The sequence below is a fragment of the Eucalyptus grandis genome, chromosome 5 (genome assembly GCF_016545825.1).
Source record: "Eucalyptus grandis isolate ANBG69807.140 chromosome 5, ASM1654582v1, whole genome shotgun sequence".
NCBI classification, from domain to species: Eukaryota; Viridiplantae; Streptophyta; class Magnoliopsida; order Myrtales; family Myrtaceae; genus Eucalyptus; species Eucalyptus grandis.
Genome location: NC_052616.1, coordinates 2,880,134 through 2,899,152, shown reverse-complemented (window position 1 = coordinate 2,899,152; position 19,019 = coordinate 2,880,134). Strand labels below are relative to the sequence as shown.

At 40.3% G+C, this 19,019-nt stretch overlaps 2 protein-coding genes and 1 pseudogene across 2 annotated transcripts; all 3 read right to left on the bottom strand.

Moving 5' to 3' along the window:
• Positions 1-2,551: 2,551 nt before the first annotated feature.
• Positions 2,552-4,724, bottom strand: LOC104445943 (annotated as a pseudogene).
• A 3,733-nt stretch (positions 4,725-8,457) lies between these two features.
• On the bottom strand, positions 8,458-11,368 carry LOC104443566 (aluminum-activated malate transporter 12). The gene is made up of 6 exons (XM_010057042.3): positions 10,990-11,368; positions 10,611-10,748; positions 10,058-10,330; positions 9,860-9,981; positions 9,636-9,779; positions 8,458-9,146 (listed from the first exon to the last, which is right to left on the bottom strand). The coding sequence occupies exons 1-6, from the start codon at positions 11,240-11,242 to the stop codon at positions 8,580-8,582; spliced, it is 1,497 nt and encodes a 498-aa protein (XP_010055344.2). The 5' UTR covers positions 11,243-11,368; the 3' UTR covers positions 8,458-8,579.
• Positions 11,369-15,854: 4,486 nt separating this feature from the next.
• On the bottom strand, positions 15,855-18,785 carry LOC104443565 (aluminum-activated malate transporter 12). Its single transcript, XM_010057040.3, has 6 exons — positions 18,270-18,785; positions 18,043-18,183; positions 17,635-17,907; positions 17,387-17,508; positions 17,148-17,291; positions 15,855-16,800 (listed from the first exon to the last, which is right to left on the bottom strand). The coding sequence occupies exons 1-6, from the start codon at positions 18,553-18,555 to the stop codon at positions 16,180-16,182; spliced, it is 1,587 nt and encodes a 528-aa protein (XP_010055342.2). The 5' UTR covers positions 18,556-18,785; the 3' UTR covers positions 15,855-16,179.
• Between the last annotated feature and the right edge of the window lie 234 nt (positions 18,786-19,019).

The following is a 19,019-nucleotide window of genomic DNA, read 5'->3' as shown; positions in this document are numbered from 1 at the left end:
TCAACACAACATTCCGGTCACCGGCTATCCCGGTATAATTTTCGAAAAATATTAAATAATTAATTAAATTATAATTAAATCATTTAAATTAATTATTTAACTAATTACCGTTTACCAAATTTAATTACTAGCTACAATCGATCACCATTTGAATCAACTATTTAAATACCTAACTAAACTAATTTATTACACTAACCTCCTAGGCTACTTTGCTAATTGAACATTTAAATTCCTAACTAAATGGCCTAACTAACTTAACTATCTAGTCTAACTATTTAGTTCTCTCCCAACTAACTTAGCTAACTAATACTTACCTAGCTAGGCTATTGGCTAATCATATTTAACTTAATCCATCACTTGATAAATGTAATTAACCCCTAATCAACACTTAGGAAATTAACTCACCTAAATTAAAAACTAATGATTTCTGGCGGCGGCGGAGCGACGACAACCAAGCTTTGGCCTCCGGGGTTCCGGAGGGGGTTCGATCGGCTCGGAACAGGACCACAAGGCCCTCAGCTCACGGTTGAGAGGCAGTCTTCTCGGTCGGTTCAGGCCGAGTAGCGGCGATGTGGAAATCGTGAGGGCAAAACAGCGGCACGGCAGTTCTGCTTGGTCAATTGGTGGGCTAAACCGACGCAACTAAGGTCTCAGCGATAGGGCAGCAACAACGGCGAAGGGGTGGTGGTCTCCGGTGAGGTTGGTGAGCTAAAATTGAAGAGGGATGAGCTAAGGAGACGCTGCAGCAACCGTGGACAGAGGTGCTGAGCTTTCGGCACAAAGATGCATGGGTCACGTCGGTTTTAGAGGGCTGCCAAACTACTAGTGGAGGTGATTGAGCAGAGATTAAAGGCCAAATAAAAAAGAAATGGAACATGAAGGGCGGCTTGGTGGAGGGTTGTGCTGGTTTAGAAACCAGCAACACCAAAACAGAGTCCCTCTCTAATTTTGGCTGCTGTTCGATTGGTTCAGCCGAAATAGGGGAAGTCGAAACACTTGAAGAAGGCCAAGACAAAAGAGTTGGTGGAAGAAAAGGGAAAGGAAAAAGGAAGGGAAAGTGAGAGGGAGAGAGGGACGATCGAGCAGGCAAGGGGGAAGGGAAACCGCACAGATGGAGGGGGAAAAGAGAGAAAAAAAAAACCATGGAGGGTCCCTCCCTTAGTTTCCACATCAAGTTGTCCATTTTCCATGGAATTTTTGGGCCATCTCACTATCAAGGGGCCTACCCCTCTTTAATGACTCAATCTTCCCCAAATGCACCTCAAATGAAGTTGAATTCCGCTTTGGCATGTAGAGCTCCGAATTTCATAGTCTTTACATTAGATTTTTCCCTTTTACACTTTGACATTTAATAACCTTAGGTAACAAAAATAAGGCCTCAATTAAATCCTTATAATTCTCATCTCCAATTTGAAGACCAAAAATCCATTTAAATTATGGCTTTTCCAATTTTTACTTAATTTGCTGCAATTTGAATTTCCCACCAAAATTTCAAGTTTGTAAAAAGGCCTTGAGAGGGTGCATCAATGTTCCTAGAATTGATTGTGACACGGTAGAACTCTTGATTTCTAAAATAAGATTAAATTTCGCGGTTAATTTTGATCTGACGCGATTTTAGCGTGACCTAAGCTACCGGGTAGTTTTTAGGGATTTTTGGTGCAATTGACTCGTGATCAATCTATCTCAAATCACAATGTACCTCTTCAACACATTGGAGACCCTCGATTACCGTGAAAATCTCAAAGTTTCAAATATGAGTACAAGGTACCAAAACGACAGAAAAATCGGTTTAGTGCTGTTCGACGAGAATTTTGTCATTAGGTGGAATCACCCACACTTAATCACACACCTCGGTCAAATCGGCCTATCTCCGATTTTTACTAGATTTTCGACTGTGCCATAATAACCCTTGCAGACTAACACAGCCGAGCAATCGATACCTGGTTGAATTCTTAAGCCCGTTGCATTAAAATTCCTTAACGACTTCCCCAAATAGACTATTTATCTCATGAGTGATCGGCTTAGATAATAGCATTATAAGCGCGTCGATAAAAAGCCCGGCTCATTCAATCAAAAACAGAAATGGAAAAATCATATTGTCACACGAGGTCTAGAAATCAACAGATTAAAGACTACTTTAATTAGTCCTCCGCCAAATGGCCTTAGATTCATGAAAATGTGTGTCTTATAAAAATCGCAACATACAATTTGCACAAACAACACCATAGTTTTGAGAAATAACAAAGAACTTGAAGCCGGTTCCATTTTAGAGAATAACAAAAAACATAGATTCTCGGCTTTTTTCTCATGAATGTGAGAAATTGAAGACAGATTATATAGTGGCATGATCGCCAGCCACTCGATGTTGGCATGCCCATTGCTCGCCGATCAACCATGTCTATCGGTGGACAATAATGATGTTAATTTTGACATCTTCGCTAATAAATGAGACATTAAAAGGATAAATGTATTTCTATACTCAAACATCCATGTAGCACATGACTGTGTAACCAAAGTGGCATAGAATAACTCCCAATTTAACATATCACTGTCACGAGGACATATAATATCTTTTACGCCTTGGTTCTCAACTAGCATGTAGTGCCTAAAAAGTTCATTGTACAAAGACGGGTAAAGTCTCATCTTATTTATGTCAATCCAAGATCAATATGGTTTTCTTAAAGGAGCAATGGAAAATGTCACGAGAGTCTCATTACTAGTCTTAAAGTCCAAGATGGCCTTATGACCCTTGTATATATGGTCTTCCAATGATTCATTCACCTATTCTGCTAACTTCACCTTGCTGAGTATCCGTTAACACATGCTACAAACAATATTTTCTCCGTCAAAGTGGTCAACTACTCTTCTTATAGTTATGAGTTAAGTGTAAATTTCAGTTTTTTTTATGCTGAAGAGTATGTGTTTGTCACCACATCAGCCTATTCCATTTACCTTCAATGGATCTTGCCGGGCCTTCTAGCTTAGATACCATAAAATTATGGAGATCTTCCCCTGACTAATTAGGAAATATCATCAGAGTCATGAAAAGGCAGATGGCGCACCCAATGGCAATTGTGTAGAGGTGCTCGTGGGCTATCTTCAACACATTTTGAACACCATAGCTCGAGTATGTGATCAAATTAAACGTCAAGAGGAATATTACGACTCCGTAACCATAGTTCTTCTTTATGTACGGAAAGAACTATAGTTGGAGCTCCTCTAAATATTGCGGCAAAAGGCAAAAAAGTTGTAAGCAGACTCATGATGAGAAAATATGACCATGAATGTTTGGAGAGAAGTCTTCAAGTGGATAATATAGTTTGTTTTATCAACCAAAATTACCAATAAGAAAAAATGCAGCTCCAATGAAAACGGCTTGAAGCACCTTACCAGAATTCGTCGTAACATATTTAATTAGAAATGCCAAGGACCCTGCCAAAACAGTGCCCAATCTTCCATTAAGTCTCTTGCACAAAGTTGTACCTATCAATGAGAAAAATAGTATGATCTATTAGGCTAAAACAATCTCATGACAAATTTGAAGGAATTGGAATATTATTGATACTCTAGCACCACAACCACAATCATCACAGCCCAAATGGAGTTTCAGCCGATCCCTTTAGATAATGGCTCCATCAAAATGGAATTTTGGTGATGAAGTCTTTGGTAGCTGATTTGGTCAATAATTTTCCTAGAAATTAGATCACAAGTCATATTATTGCAACTTGTCTGTAAACACTATCTATGATTGAGAAAATATTAGGTACCTTAAAAGTGCCACGCAATCTGTGCTCTGAACCATTCAGAGCGTGACACATGTCCGTGCGTCAGTCCACATCGTCCCATTTCTCCATTTCAAACCAACATGTGGAAACCTCTCTCTCTGCTCTCTCGAGCATAAGCCCTGGCCCACCTCTGCAGATCATCTCTCTCCTCTGACTAAGGAGAAAATCAGGCGCCATTTTGAAAAAATTTCGGACTAAGCAAGGGTTTCTTCTTCTTCTCTTTCTTCACGCCTCTCTCACTCTACCCTCCCTCTCTCTCTCCGACGAACTCTCTCACTCTACCATCCTCCCTCTCTCTCCGACGAGCAGGATGATACCTCATAGTCTCTCCATGCCCTCCCTCTTTCTGATCGGCGAACCATCGCCAGCAACTGACGAACCACCGCACTAGGACCGGCGAGGGGACCGCGAGACCTAGCTCCCTCCCTCTGCCCTCCTTTTTTCCAACCAGCGAACCAACGTAGGGACCGGTAAGAGGACCACGACCTCTCTCTCTCTCTCTCTCTCTCTCTCTCTCTCTCTCCCCTCCCTCTTTCCGACCGACGAACCATCGCATGGACTGGCGAGAGGACCGCGAGCAATCGATGAACCACTGCACGAGACTGGCAAGAGGACCGCAACCTCCCTCTCTCTCTGCCCTCCCTCTTTTCGACCGGCGAACCACCACGAGCAAATCAGATGTTTTTGTAGAGATCTCCCATCGTCGCCTTCATCTTCTTTTTCCCCATTTTTTTTTGTTTTGTTGTTTTTTTCCCCTAGTGTTCTTATGGTGGATCTCAAGTTGCATATGGAGGACGACGTGATGTCTCACATCAACCTCGACGACTTCTTCGGCGACCTCCCTGAGGCCGGCGACATCATCGGCATGTGCTTCTTGACGAACGCGTCATAGTTGTCTCTAGACTCGGGGCTCTCGTGATTCGACGAGATCGAGAACATCCTAATGAAGGATGATGAGGACGGCGGAGTTGTCGGCGACGGGATTAGGGCTAATTTGAGCCAGGAGTTCTATGATAGGTTCCTCACTAACGTGCTCATTGACTCCCCCAGAGATCAGTCCGCGGAGATAGCCGACGGGTTCGGCGACAAGAAGCTTGGATCGTCGGATGACGGTTGGGTCGAGGCTGCGAAGGTTGATGGGGCTAATGGTGGCGGTGAAGCCTATGATCCTGCTTCTAAGAAGCTCAAGAGGTACGTTGATTTGGTTCAGCGCCTTCTCTATTGCCTGTAAAGTTCGAGGTTAGTGATCCCCAAAGGGTGTGTGATGTCTACTGCGTGCGGCTTGAGTCTATCCAGCCTTACCTAATGTATACATTGCTGCAAAAAAACATGGATAGTATTCTATGATATTAACCGTTTTAATGTGATAGTAATTTATCTATTTTTATTAAGTCATAAGTGGATGCAATAACAGTCTCAGCACATAGAAAAACTGCTCATTTTGCAAAGGATTTTGTTCTCTCACTTTCTTTCTTCCTCATTTGTCTTTGTTGCTAAGGTGAGCTATGTAGTCTAGCTTGTATGGCATCCGACGATCCAGGCTCCTTGTCGCCGAACCCGTCGGCTATCTCCGCAAACCCATCTCCGGGGGAGTCAACCAGCACGTTAGTGAGGAACCTATCGCAGAACTCTTGGCTCAAATCAGCCCTAATCCCACCACCGACAACTCTATTGTCCTCGTCATCCTTCATCAGGATGTTCTCGATCTCGTCGAATCACGAGAGCCCTGAGTCTGGAGACGACGACGATGCGTTTGTCGAGAAACACGCGCTGATGACGTCGTCGGCCTTAGGGAGGTCGCCAAAGAAGCCGTCGAGGTTGATGTGAGACATCATGTCGTCCTCCATATGCAACTCCAGATCCACCATCAGAACACTAGGGGAAAAAAAACAACAAAACAAAAAAAAGGGGGGAAAAGAAGATGAAGGCGACGATGGGAGATCTCTACAAAAATATTTGATTTGCTCGTGGTGGTTCGCCAGTTGGAAAGAGGGAGGGCAGGGAGAGAGAGGGAGGTCGCGGTCCTCTCGCTAGTCCCGTGTAGTGGTTCATCATTGCTCGTGGTCCTCTCGCTGGTCCCGTGCAGTGGTTTGTCGGTCGGAAAGAGGAAGGGCAAAGAGAGAGAGAGGGAGGTCGCGGTCCTCTTGCTGATCCTGTGCGGTGGTTCACTGGTCAAAAAGAGGGAGGGCAAAGGGAGGGAGCTAGGTCTCGCCGTCCCCTTGCTAGTCCAATGCAATGGTTCGTCAGTTGCTAGCGTGGCTCACCGGTCGGAAAGAGGGAGGGCACGGAGAGACTGGAAGGTTCTTGTCGGAGAGAGAGAGGGGATGGTAGAGTGAGAGAGTTCGTCAAAGAGAGAGAGGGAGGGTAGAGTGAGAGAGGCGCGAAGAAAGAGAAGAAGAAGAAACCCTCGCTCAGTCCGAATTTTTTTCAAAATGGCACTTGATTTTCTCCTTAGTCAAAGGAGAGAGACGATCTGCAGAGGTGGGCCAAAGCTTATGCTCGAGAGAGCAGAGAGAGAGGCTTCTGCGCATTGGTTTGAAATGGAGAAGTGGGACGATGTGGACTGACGCACGAACGGGTGTCACACTTTGAATGGTTTAGAGCACAAATTACGTGGTACTTTTAAGGTACCCAATATTTTCTCATCCATGACTGGTGATAATTTGCACGTGCTGATTATGAGCAAAGGTCATGCTAATCATGAGCAAAGGTCAAACAAATATCAAGATATTGGTGCTGTGCTTGAAACGTTCGCCTAATGATGATCGTTAGAGGTAGTATTATGCTCAATCTATTCTGGTGTTTTGGTTGATCATCTACCTATTCTGCTCCAAGCAAATCATTGTGACACACATCCTCAGTCAGGCACTCACAAGTGATAGAGATCTGATCGGGTCTAAACTCTTTAAAGCATGCAACCTATCCTAATTCCTCAACTTCCTCGATCATTAGTTCAAGTCTAGCGACTAGGAGTGAGCATCGGTCTAGGTCGACCCTGGACCGACCCTGGACCGGCCCAACCCTACCGATCCTGGTCCGATTTCCAAGGAAACTAGGTTGGTCATTGGTCCTAGAATTCTTAGACCAGCACTGTGCATGTCGGTCTTTGGTCCTAAAAGTTGCGGGTTTGTCCAACCCGGACCAATATATATATATAATTTCTTATATAGAGAAAATCTTAAAATAAACGGTGTCAACAACATTAAACAGCTTTTTAATGAGGAGTTCAAATAATTTTACATTATTCTTTAATAACTTAGGTTTTTAATATATTTTACGGCGTTAATAGTCATAATTTACGAAATGGGAAAATGTTTTTGTGAGGAGTTCTCACGGCATCCAAAAAGGCATCTTATGGCATCCTCCTCTAGTATTCGTTCTTTTTTGTCTTATTTGTCTTCTTAGTCTTCAATTTGTTAAAATCGAAAAAAATAACTTCTCCGCTCGCCACTCAACATTCACCTCGCTCGCTTTGGGTCACTTGTGCCGCTCGCCGCTCAATGCTCGCTTGGCTTGCTCCCGGCTCAACATTCGATGCTCATTCTATTCAACGCTCACCCCACTTGACCCTCACTGCTTGCCTTTCTTAGCTGACCTTGCTCATCATCGAACTCATTGGATCGATACGGTCCTCGGTTGCTCTTTTAAGGAGTACAAAAAATGAAATAAAGAATTATTGGTTAGTCATAGGTTGACCTTGAAACCGGATCGAACCCATTGGGTCAGTCCAATCCTCAATCGCCTTTTTAAGGAGTACAAAAAATGAAATAAAAAATTATCAGTTGGTCCTGAGTTGACCCTGGAACTGGTCGGTCCGCTCCTTGGTCCCAAGCTCAATAGGATCGGTCCTCGATCCCAAAAATTAAGAACCAACACTATGCAGATTGGTCCTTGGGTTAGGAGGTGGATTGGCCCAACCCGGACCATGCTCACCCCTACTAGCGACCATCTCAACTAGTAGGGTGGCAAAAGCCATGAAAGGGACCGCCTTCAAGAACTCCTAGCTTGTGATGGCGATCTTGGTCAGCTGCAGCCTCAAGACCTTCCTCTCATTCTCCCTCGATTGCTCTGAAGCCCTTTAGGTCCTTGACTCCAATTAGGCGGAGGTGTCTCTTTTTACACAGAGCAATGAGACTTTGGAGGTCTCTTGGTTCTTTTCGCTGGCCTGTGCAGCTGCTAGGCAAGCATTGACGTCTGATTTTCAGCTGTGCTCTTCATCTGCCAAGGGCTACATTCTTCTTCAAATGAATGTTACAGCAGGACCACCAGTGACTTCATATTTGTACGACCATAGCTCAATATTGGCAGAGTATCACCAATCAGTTGATGCAGTGAACTTTTCAATCCCTCACTTGAGTTCCATAAATTTATTAAAAAGTTCACCACAAATACTATGCCACGTCGGACTTCCGGCACTTGGGTGAACATCTTTTATAAAAATTTTGCACATAAACGATCGATTGAAAGTTATAGCAATCAAGTGAACATTTTTAGAAGTTATGGCATTTAATGGTAAGGTAAAAAAATGATAAATAAGTCGTGGCACTCAAGTGAAAACGGTAGAAAGTTATGGCACTCGTAGTATTCTTATTTCAATAAGGACCGTGTTTCTAATACTACCATTATAACTAAAACAAATCTATCTGATCAATAAAAGAATAAGGTTCTGCCCTTTCAAATCAGTTGGTCTATACGAGACCTGTTGAGAAGATAATATGCCTAAAAGGGGCTACAAGAAGAAGAAAATAGCACCAGAACCTTAGAGGGCACTCATCCCAAAAAGTAAAATCCCCACTACTCTGCTTCCGATGGAGGGAAATGATTCTCTACGAAGTCCGATTTCGTTCTTTCAAGTGTCACAGCAACATCGTCACCCGCTCTATACTCCTTAAACCGAGCCATCCTCCCCAGCTGTTCAGCTTCCTCAATAACATGATCAAGCCTAGCCACGGCCTCTACTAGCAAAGAAGCAAATGCAGCGAAAGGAAGCGTCTCGGAGAACTCGAGGCTAGCTATAACAAGTTTACTCCTCTGTGGCCTTAACACCTTCTGAATGCCATGCACTTGTTCAGGAGGTCTTGCGGTTGCTGATTCGTGCACAGGAGAAGAATTGGCTTCCAAGCTTGCCGTAAGAGAGAATCCGGAGTCCTTTCTGTTCATCGAGTCTGAGAGAATCAGCGGCTCGGACTGTAGTGCGGTGTTGAGGTCCTGCAAAGCTATATGGAGATGACAGGAGAGAATTTCCGGAGAAAAATGGCGGCGATTCCTCATGCTGTTAGCAAGTTCCACCAACACTTCTGATACCTCTCCAGCTAAACGGGTGCACTGGTCCTTGAAGAGAGCACGTACAGATGGTGGAGTCTAGCAACATTACATTTACATTCATGAATATAGTACCAAAGAAGAAACATAATTAAATCCAATAATTAGGGAATGTTTCCTTAAGGCAGCGCAAATGATCATAGGTGTCTAGGAGTGCGCTTTAGTTAGAGAAAAGAACATACACAACGGATTTCCGGAGAAGAGATAGCCTGACAATGAGTTTAGTCTCCGATTTTATTGAAGGCAAAAATGATGCATCTATGGAAGGTAAATATTTGGTAGAATTTCTGTCGAGTAATCTACGCATGAGAAACTACTCTAATCTGATATGCCAGTATTGCGTGTAGTATAAATGAATGTCAGTAGCAATGATTTACCTAACTCTTTAAAAAATTGTCTAAATTGTTGGGCTATTGACAGTTGCCTCTACAGGACACAGACTTGCGCTTGTGGATGTCATAGCAACAGCTACTTAAGAAAACATTGGTCGTATTGATGATAACTCCAATAAGAATCGATTTTCAATACCTTGATTTCGGTGTGCAAACAACCGTGTAAAGCCATAACTGTGTAACCAAAACGGCGTAGAGCAGCTCCGAACTTCACATACTGCTGCCAAGGAGATTTGTAACACTTCCATCGGTATCTCGGCTCCCAACTTGCATTTAACGCCTGCAAAATTGCAACGAGGCTAGTCAAATATTGGTTTTTCGTATTTCAAATTGACAGTCACGAAACCAAGTGAGTAATACCATAGTTTCATCAGTGTACTTGGAATCCAATACTTTGATGCAGTTTTCGTCGATGGAATCCTTCAACAATTCGTCTTGGATTTCTTTTGTCTGAGCATCACCAAAGTACTCCCCAACACAGGCTGTGAGGAACCCACTTCAGTTGAGTTGAACCATTTCGCAAGAATACGAGCTGAAATCAAAAGATGCTTATCATACCTTCTACAGATTGTGCTAGTCCTTCAAGCTTGGCTATTGTGGATTTATGGAGGTCATCACCTGACCAAGTTGGAAAGATGAGCAGACTCAAGAAAAGACATATTCCACAACCGATTACGATAGTGTAGAAGCGGTCTCGCGCCATCCTCGTTGTATCATCAATACGGTAGTTGGACACTAGTATCAAACTGAAGGTCAAAATGAATATCATGACCCCATAGTCATAATTCTTCTTTATAGTGGGAAGGAACCTCATGTAGGTAACTGCAGCTCCTGTGACATTTACAATGTGGCACCGCCGCTGAGTGAGAAAAGAGAGAAGCATTGTATTGTATGGCGTACTTTGGCTCGAAACAGGAAAATAAAAGAACATTGACTTGATGAAATACTTGAGTAACAAAAGATGATCTATAGTTGGTATCAATTCCTTTGGCCTAATGTCTAATTTGAAATGTTAACAAGTGACGATGGAGCTTGGGATCTATCAAACTGCATAATTTAGTTTGAGGCCATTCAACAATGACTCGTAATACGCCTTAAACTTAGCGCTCACCAATGACAAAAACTGTCCATGCCATGACCACTGCTCTGGGTGTAGGCCGATCTGCCGTGAGACACTCAACAAAGAGCGCGAACAGTCCCGCTAACAGCGTCCCAACGCCCCTGTTCAGCCCTTTACGTAGTGTGGCCCCTGTCATACGAAGAATAAGTCAAGTGATTCAATGGTAAAAAATCTTTCCGATCTTGGTGTTTCAGCTGCAAATAACATATTCTCATCGCACAAAGGTAAAAGAACACGATGAAAAGGAAGAAAACTAAATCGCAAAAGCCATACACATGTTCACAAAAATTGTGAATGCCCATATCAGCAACGATCATTTCCTTCTTACTTTCTTTGTATCCTTTTTGGTTTTTGCTAAGATTGAAGTTACCTGCAGTGAACTCAAGGACAACAACAACAGTCATGACAGCCCAGATTGCATTTTGGCCAATCCCTTGAGACAGTGACTCCAACAGACACAGCATTGAAGCCAATGACAAAGCCAAACCAACTTTGATCGAGTGGATCACCCTTCTTGGATCTTCTTTGCCCACCTCCCACATCATAACACCCACCTCACCTGGAAATCTCAGCACTTTCTCAGCAGAAACTCTGAGATTTGATTTTTCATGACTCCCCGCCATTTGCAATGTAAAACTCCCTGATTAATCCACAAATGCTCTTTTCTACTTTTGTTCTGTGAAAATTTCCCAGCTGGGGAGAAGACGAATTTGATTTCTCTTTAAACGGCTGTTATTGCCTTCATTTATATAGGACACTGAAATGGAAAAGGCCCATCGTATTCGCACATCGTCAGTCAATTTAATATGCAAAATAGCCCTTCATCTTTTTAATATATACAGAGCAGACCGATCGTACATTGGCGAGCTTTTCAAGAAGACTAGTAACGTTTCTTCCTGTAAACCGGTCTTCCTAGTTTTAAATTCGGAAGTCAGTGTCAAACCAGTACCTTTTTAGCTGTTTATTTATGGGAATACATGGGTCAGGCAATCAACAATCGTGGAGCATATTAAATGTATGAAGCGGTGTCACCTGGGGCAGATTCCCAGGGTACCACTGCTTGATCCCGAGGGACAGATGGCTACGTTTGGACAAGTCTTCATGTTCTCGAAACTTGATTATGGGAATGGTGTTTCTGGGGGAGGTCAAGCTGGGCCGAGGTTGTAGGACCGGAAAAGGAACAGCAAAGATCCATCTGGGGTGGGTGAATCCTGCGGTCTTCTTTAGACTGCCTTATTTCTTCCAATCGAGGACGCGTTTGGTTTGGTTTGGAGAGACTTTAAGCCATACATGAATCAGCAGAAGTCATGAGCCAATCATGCCAAATCAAATCTCCCAGATGTCTAATTTATAAAGAGGGTGTAACGTGGGTAACATGAGCTATATATGGAAGGACTAGCCAATTGCCAAAGGTACACTTTGGCCCTATTTGATAACCGGCCAAATAATGTTTAATTATATTTTTTTATTCCTCGAAACAAAAAAAAATAAAAAAATAGAAATTCATTTGGTAACTTTTTTTGTTCCAAAGAGTAGATTGGAATAGAATAAAAAAGTTAAAAAAATTACTTCTTTGTTCCCAAAGATAACTCTAAAATCAAGTGCATTTTGCCTTTTTGCTCTTTTCTTTTCTTTTTTTCCTTTTTTTCTTCTCCTCTTCCTTCGGCCGGCCCTCACTACTTTGCTACACCCCTTTTTAATTTAGTTTATAATTTAATTTGATTAATATTATATTAAAAATCAATTTTGAGGGTAAAACGACATCGTTTTGCATATTGATTGTTAAGTAGACAATTTTAGCAAGTCATGTAAACCACATTTATTTTTAAAATAATTTCACATCGGATTCTTAATTACCTTCATTGGAGTAGGCACTTGAGTGTTTAATTTTTTTTTTAAAATGTCATTTAAGTGTACTTTTTAAAAGTTTTTGTACTTAAATATCTAGTATACTTTTGCTAAATGATTGAGGGCCCGTTTGGTTCGACTTTTGGGAAATGCATTTGCAAAAATGCAAATACCTTTGGGTGAATGGGGTTTTCCGAAATGCAAATATCATTTGGTAAAATTTGCATTGAGAAACAACTTTTGCCAAAATACCGTTTGGTAAAATTTACATTTGTAATTAACTTTTATTAAATTAAAAAAGCAAAAATATGTTTTTTTTTTTTTAAGTCCGGCCACCGGACCGCCGAATTCGGCGGCCGAATCGCCTGTTATATAAACATATTTTTATATAAAAAATGGATATGTTATATCTATATAAAATATACATAAATATATATTTTATATAAATATATAGGGTTAATACCCTAAAAAACCCCAAACCGGTACACCTATGACAAATTTACCCCAAACTATTTTTTTGACCACTAAAAACTCCAAACTGGTACATATGTGACAAATTTACCATCCGTTAGCTTCCGTTTGATTTTTCCGTTAATTTTGCTGACGTGGTTACTGACGTGGCAAGCCATGTGAAAATTCATAAGTTTAATACCATTAAAAACCCCAAACTGGTATATTTATGACAAATTTACCCCCAAACTGGTATATTTATAACAAATTTACCCCAAGCTGATATATTTACAACAAATTTACTCTAATTAATTTTTCCGATCATAAAAAACCTAAATTGGTACACGTGCGGCACATTTACCATCTTTCAATTTTCCCAAATTTGACTGAGTTGTGATGTACAATCAATTTTATTTTCCGGATTACTCTAACATTGCCTCCATATCATTAATACTTAATTTTTTTTTCTTTTTATTGGAATCATTATTAGAGAATATTCAAAGACTACCAAATGTGCACTTCATTATTGTGCCGAGAGGATGCCCATTAATTAAAAGATGGACAGATCGCTTGCGCACATATACAAAAGAAGTGCACATATTGTGATTGCTTCACTCGTTTTTGGTTTGTGACAAACTTAGCTTTATGTTTATATGTCTCAACCCCACATGGTTTACTATTTGTCTGCAATCTGTTTGTACGCTTACATATCACTTTTACTTTGCCTGGTCCTTATTAATTACGTAGTCTTTCCTACCTTGAATCGTAAGTGTCAAAATTTTAACATAGAACTTGCATGTGAATGGTATGAGTGACTCATACATCACATGCTCGTTGAAATGCTGGAACCAAAATCACTTATGTTTGTCGCTAATTTCAGGTGTGCTTTGAGTGTGATTCGTTTGTATATGTGCGCAAGCGATCTGTCCATTTTTTAGTTAATGGACATCTTCCCGCACAAAAATGAAGTGCACATTTGGTAGCCTTTGAATAATTTTCTAATAATTATTCCAATAAAAAAAAATCAAGTATTAATGATATGAAGGCAATATTAGAGTAATCCGGAAAATAAAATTGATTGGACATTACAACTCAGTCAAATTTGGGAAAATTGAAAGATGGTAGATGTGCCGCACGTGTACCAATTTAGGTTTTTTATGATCAAAAAAATTAATTTAAAGTAAATTTGTCGTAAATATATCAGCTTGGGTAAATTTGTCATAAATATACCAGTTTGGAGTAAATTTGTCATAAATATACCAGTTTGAGATTTTTAATAGTATTAAACTTATGAATTTCCACATGGCTTGCCACGCGCAACCACATCAAGAAATTAACGGAAAAATCGAACGGAAGCTAACGGAGGGTAGATCTGTCACATATGTACCGGTTTGGGGTTTTTGGTGGTTAAAAAAATAGTTTGGGGTAAATTTGTCACGATGTACCGCTTGAGGTTTTTTAAGGTATTAACCCAAATATATATTATATATTTTTATAAATATATATTTATTAAACATAAAATATAAAAATAGATATGTTTATATTTTTTTATTTAAAAATAAACATAAATATATGTTTATATATTTATACTGCATCACTGAATTCGGCGGCCGAATCGCCTGAATAAAAAATATGTTTATATTTTTTATATAAACATATTTTTATATAAAAAATATAAAAATATAAACATAAAATATATATATAAAATAGATATGTTTATATAAATATATAAAAACAATTGGAGAAAAAAATAGATATGTTTATATTTATAAATATATATTTATTTATTAAACATAAATATATTTTTATAAAAAATGGATATTTTTATATCTATATAAAATATATAAAATATATATAAACATAAAATATAGAAAAATATATATGTTTATATTTATATAAAATATAAACATATTTATTTTTTTTATATAAATATATTTATTTTTATATAAAAATATAAACATATTTATTTTTATATAAAAATATAAACATATTTATTTTTATATAAAAATATAAACATATTTATTTTTATATAAAAATATAAACATATTTATTTTTATATAAAAATATAAACATATTTATTTTTATATAAAAATATAAACATATTTATTTTTATATAAAAATATAAACATATTTATTTTTATATAAAAATATAAACATATTTATTTTTATATTTTATTTATTTTTATATAAATATAAATATATTTATTTTTATTTTTATTTTTATTTAGACATATTTAGTTTCTCCACCGGAGAGATGAACAATTTTTATTTTTAGTTGCATTCCGAAGATGCAACTTGCCAAAGGACCTCAAGAGCTGCATTGGGCTAAAGGCCCTTAGAGACACTTGGAGATGCAATTGCATCTCGCCAAAGTCGCGCTAAAAAAACGAACCAAACAGCTTTGCATTTGGCCAAGGGACTTTAGAGCCCAAATGAGCATTCCAAATACTGAATCAAACAGAGCCTGACTCTTGGATGGTCCATCCAAGCACTCGCTTCAAGCGTGCCCATCTCTCCATTTGCGATGGATTAGATTAATTGTCAGTATCAACAATGATTAGATTAATCTAGGACAATGTTCGCCGAGGACTAATTGGGTGTACCCAAGTGTGATCCTGTAATAGTATCGACAAAATTTGTTTTATAGTAGATTGTGAGTGATTGATATATCTGAAAAAAAAAAATGAAAGAACACCGGGTTCCCTCAAAATGGGTAAATTACATTCAAGACATATCGAGATTCACTGGAGTTGAGCAGATACATCAGTTAGGCCTGATGAAGCTTCAATCTCCGTTGTGTTAGCTCCATTTTTTCCTTAAAGGATAGCGGAGTGTTACGTTATTTGGTTCCTCTAGGCACTCTGTGCTAATGAAATGGTTTTCAATATCACTAATCCAACCAAGCAGGATCAATTACCTTTAAAGAGTATTACGCATATCCCGCGGGAGTCCAACCAAGCAGCCGATTGGATTGCGAAAGCACATCACACAAAGACCCTTCCTCAAGGGTGGAAATCTTTGCCCCCCAACCTCTGTGGGACATTTTATGTTCAGAATCTTCTCTTAGTGTCGCTTGTAACACTTCTACTGATGAATGAATGAATGAAATGCTCTTTTCGACCAAAAAAAAAATATCACTAATGCATGAAGAACATGATCCCAATAAATGAATCCCAAAGATGTGTGATGACAAGCCAAATCAACGTGGCTAGCTCTCTAATACGTAATTTTCTAGGGCTCTACTGCCCAGTGACCCTGTAACCTATTCTGCTCCATGGGAAGGCAAATTATTGTGACAAACACCCACAGGTGGGCGCTCGCAAGCGATGGAGATCTGATCTTCGGGTCTAAACTCTTTAAAGCATGCAACCTGTCCCAATTCCTCTACTTCTTCGATCACTAGGTCGAGCCTTGCAACCGTCTCGACCAGCAGGGCGGCGAAAGCTGCAAAGGGGAGTGCCTCCGAGAACTCCAAGCTTGTGATGGCGATCTTGCTCAACTGTGGCCTCAGGACTTTCCTCTCATTCTCCCTCGATTGCTCGGAAGTCCTTTTGGTCCTCCACTCCAGTAAGGCAGAGCTGTCCGTCTTTACACTGGGCAACGAGACTTTGGAGGCCTTTTGGTTCTTTTGGCTGGCCTGTGCAGCTGCCACGGCAAGCATGTTTGATGTTTGATTATTATTCGAACCTAGGAAGAGCCTAGGTTGGGATTTGATCGCGGTGTTTAGGTCTTGCAAGGCCTCGTGAAGATGATCGGACAGTATCTCGGGCGAGCACTGGCGACGGTACCTCACGCTATCAGCCAATTCCATCAGGACCTTTTGCACCTCCTTGGCAAGTCTAATGCATGGGTCCTTGAAGAGTGCACGGACTGCAAGTGGAGTCTAGAAATCAACAGATAAAAAGACTACTTAGATTAGTCCTCCGCCCGATAGCCTTAGATCCATGAAAATGTGTGCCCTACAAGAATCGCAACATACAATTTGCCCAAGCAGGACCATAGTTTCGAGAAATAACAAGGAACTTGAAGCCGGTTCCATTTTAGAGAATAACAAGGGACATAAATCTTCGTTCTTTCCTCATGAATGTGACAAAATTGAAGACAGATTATAAATGGCACGCTCACCACTGGTCAGTGACGCTGCTGCTCGCCGGTTATCTATATTCATGGACAATAATGATGATATTAATTTCGACATCTTGGTTGATGGATGTCACATAAAAAGGATACCTGAATTTCTGTTCTCAAACATCCATGTAGTGCGACGACTGTGTAACCAAAGTGGCGCAAAATGGCTCCCAATTTAACATATTGCCGCCACGGGGAGATATAACAGCGTCTTTTACGCCTTGGTTCCCAACTAGCATGTAGTGCCTGAAAATTCATGGCACAGAGACTAGTGAAGTCTCATCTTATTCACGTCAATCCAAGATCAATTTAGTTTTCTTGAAGGAAATGGAAAATGTTACCAAAGTTTCATCACTAGTCTTAGAGTCCAAGACGGCCTTGTAACCCTTGTATATGTGATCCTCCAATGGTTCATTCACCTCTTCTGTCAACTTCGCCTCACTGAAATATTCGTTAACACATGCTGCAAAACGATATTTTCTCAATCAGAGTGATCAACCGCTCTTCTTATAATTACGAGTAAAGTTTAAACTTCGGTTTGTTATGCTGAAGAGTACACTTTGTCACCACATCAGCACATTCCAGTTACCTTCGATGGATCTTGCCAGGCCTTCTAGCTTGGATACTGTAGAATTATGGAGTTCTTCCCCCGACCAGTTAGGAAATATCATCAGAGTCATGAAAAGGCAGATGGCGCACCCAATGGCAATGGTGTAAAGGCGCTCCTGGGCTATCTTCAACACATTATGAATGTCGTAGCTCGAGTATGTGATCAAATTAAATGTAAGGAGAAATATCACGACACCATAGTCGTAGTTCTTCTTTATGTACGGAAAGAACCTCATGTAGGTAGCCATAGCTCCTGTAAATATTGCAACAAAAGGCAGAAAAGTTATAAGCAGGCTCATGATAATAAAATATGACCATGAATGTTCGAAGAGGAGTTCATAAGTGGATAGCACAGTTTGTTTAATCACTAGCGAGAGATAAAAATTACCAATCAGAAAAACTGTGGCTCCAATGAAAATGGCTCGAAGCATGTGACCAGAATTCGTTGTAACATACTCAATTAGAAATACCAAGGACCCTGCCAAAAGAGTGCCCAATCCTCTATTAAGTCCCTTGCACAAAGTTGCACCTATCAATGAGGAAAATAAAATGATCTGTTAGACTAGAACAATCTCATTAAGAATCCAAAGTAACTAGAAATTTCTGGATATCAACCTGCAGTGAATTCTAGCACCACGACTACGGTCATCACGGCCCAAATGGCATTTTGGCCAATCCCTTTATACAACGGCTTCATCAAATACAACAACGAGACCAATGTCAAAGACAACCCGACTTTCAAAGAATGGATGACCCTCCTGGGATCTTCCTTTCCCACTTTCCACATCATTCCCCAGATTTTCCCTGGCAGCCTCTTGATTTTCTCAGCAGATTTTCCAGGAAACCTCTGCTCATTAGTGATCTCTACATCTGAAGCGCCCTGGTCTGTTGCCGCTGCCATATCCTTGCCCGCATGAACTTTAGAGAATATTTTCTGGAGGTATGATCAATTGATGCTAGCGCTATTCTGAGAAAGATAGACATAATAAGGCAAAATTTGAGATTGGCTCTGATCTCTCAGGAAGTTTATGTGTGATTCAGTATCAGGCTTGTGGGACAAGTAGGCATTATATTGATGTCAGTCCCCACATTGGCTTCTGGTTTGATATTGAGAAGGTTCGGCTTCTAGTGGCAAACTCCTCCTTTTCCTCTCAGCAAGGTCAGACTTATTTATTGAGAGGTTGAGGGAGGGAGGGAGGGAGGGAGGAGAGAGATGTTGATGCTCTACCTGGAATTCACGTGTCTCTTCCCAATAAAGTTCTTCAGGCTTCTAAAGACGGTAGCTTTCATTTCGGCCAGAAGTCAAAAGCAAGTAGAAAATATTTGTTGCTTGTTGAACTAGGGGAAAAACCGTGCCATAAAAAA

Bases quoted from the DNA above. Each gene is read 5' to 3' on its own strand.
- LOC104443566 (XM_010057042.3), bottom strand. From the start codon at position 11,242: ATGGCGGGGAGTCATGAAAAATCAAATCTCAGAGTTTCTGCTGAGAAA. The intron at 10,331-10,610 runs GTGAGCGCTAAG...TAAATGTCACAG, and splicing joins ATGGACAGTTTTTGTCATTG to GAGCTGCAGTTACCTACATG. The intron at 9,780-9,859 runs GTATTACTCACT...GCAATTTTGCAG, and splicing joins AGTACACTGATGAAACTATG to GCGTTAAATGCAAGTTGGGA.
- LOC104443565 (XM_010057040.3), bottom strand. From the start codon at position 18,555: ATGGCAGCGGCAACAGACCAGGGCGCTTCAGATGTAGAGATCACTAAT. The intron at 17,509-17,634 runs GTAACTGGAATG...ATCGTTTTGCAG, and splicing joins CCTGGCAAGATCCATCGAAG to CATGTGTTAACGAATATTTC. The intron at 16,801-17,147 runs GTATCCTTTTTA...GTTGATTTCTAG, and splicing joins GTTTGAGAACAGAAATTCAG to ACTCCACTTGCAGTCCGTGC.